The sequence below is a fragment of the Plasmodium gaboni genome (assembly GCF_001602025.1).
Source record: "Plasmodium gaboni strain SY75 chromosome Unknown, whole genome shotgun sequence".
NCBI classification, from domain to species: Eukaryota; Apicomplexa; class Aconoidasida; order Haemosporida; family Plasmodiidae; genus Plasmodium; species Plasmodium gaboni.
The window spans coordinates 1-562 of NW_017385437.1; the positions used below are offsets into that span (position 1 = coordinate 1).

Sequence of the window (562 nt, forward strand, 5' to 3'; positions counted from 1 at the left end):
TATATGTTAGTATTGTATTATATTCATAGATTCTTTATAAATCCAATTGTTTTTTTTTTTTTTTTTATTTAATATATATAAATATTATATATATTACTATTTAACATATTTGCATCCTTTTATATATTAATCAAAAAAAAATAGTAAAGTTATTAAGATGGAGAGTAAAAAAAATTGTATTATTTTTTCGTTGTATAGTGATAATAAGAACCAAAAAGGAACATTACGTTATATTTCTTTTAAACTCATTTGCTTAAGTTTATATGTAATTGGATTTTACTATGTTTTTATAAATGTAAGTTGGTGATATATTTTTTTTTTATTATTATAATTAATTATTTTTTTTTTATATAAATTAATTTACTATAAAATATATGTTATATGTATATATGTTTTATAATTTTTTTTTTTTATGTAGACATCTTTAGAGAACAAGGGCTTACAAATTGTTAATATTAGCAATGTATATGAACGAAATTTAAGTGAAGCAGAAAAAAATAGTAACGGTTCACAAAGGAAAAGAAATTTAAAACTTAAAAATGAAGATGTAAATAAAACAAAA

At 16.9% G+C, this 562-nt stretch overlaps 1 protein-coding gene across 1 annotated transcript; it reads left to right on the forward strand.

Moving 5' to 3' along the window:
• Positions 1 to 157: 157 nt before the first annotated feature.
• Positions 158 to 562, forward strand: PGSY75_0032000 (exported protein (PHISTa); the record flags this gene model as incomplete). Its single annotated transcript, XM_018783456.1, has 2 exons — positions 158 to 295; positions 419 to 562. Coding segments are annotated over 2 exons (282 nt in total), but the record flags the coding sequence as incomplete, so codon positions are not given.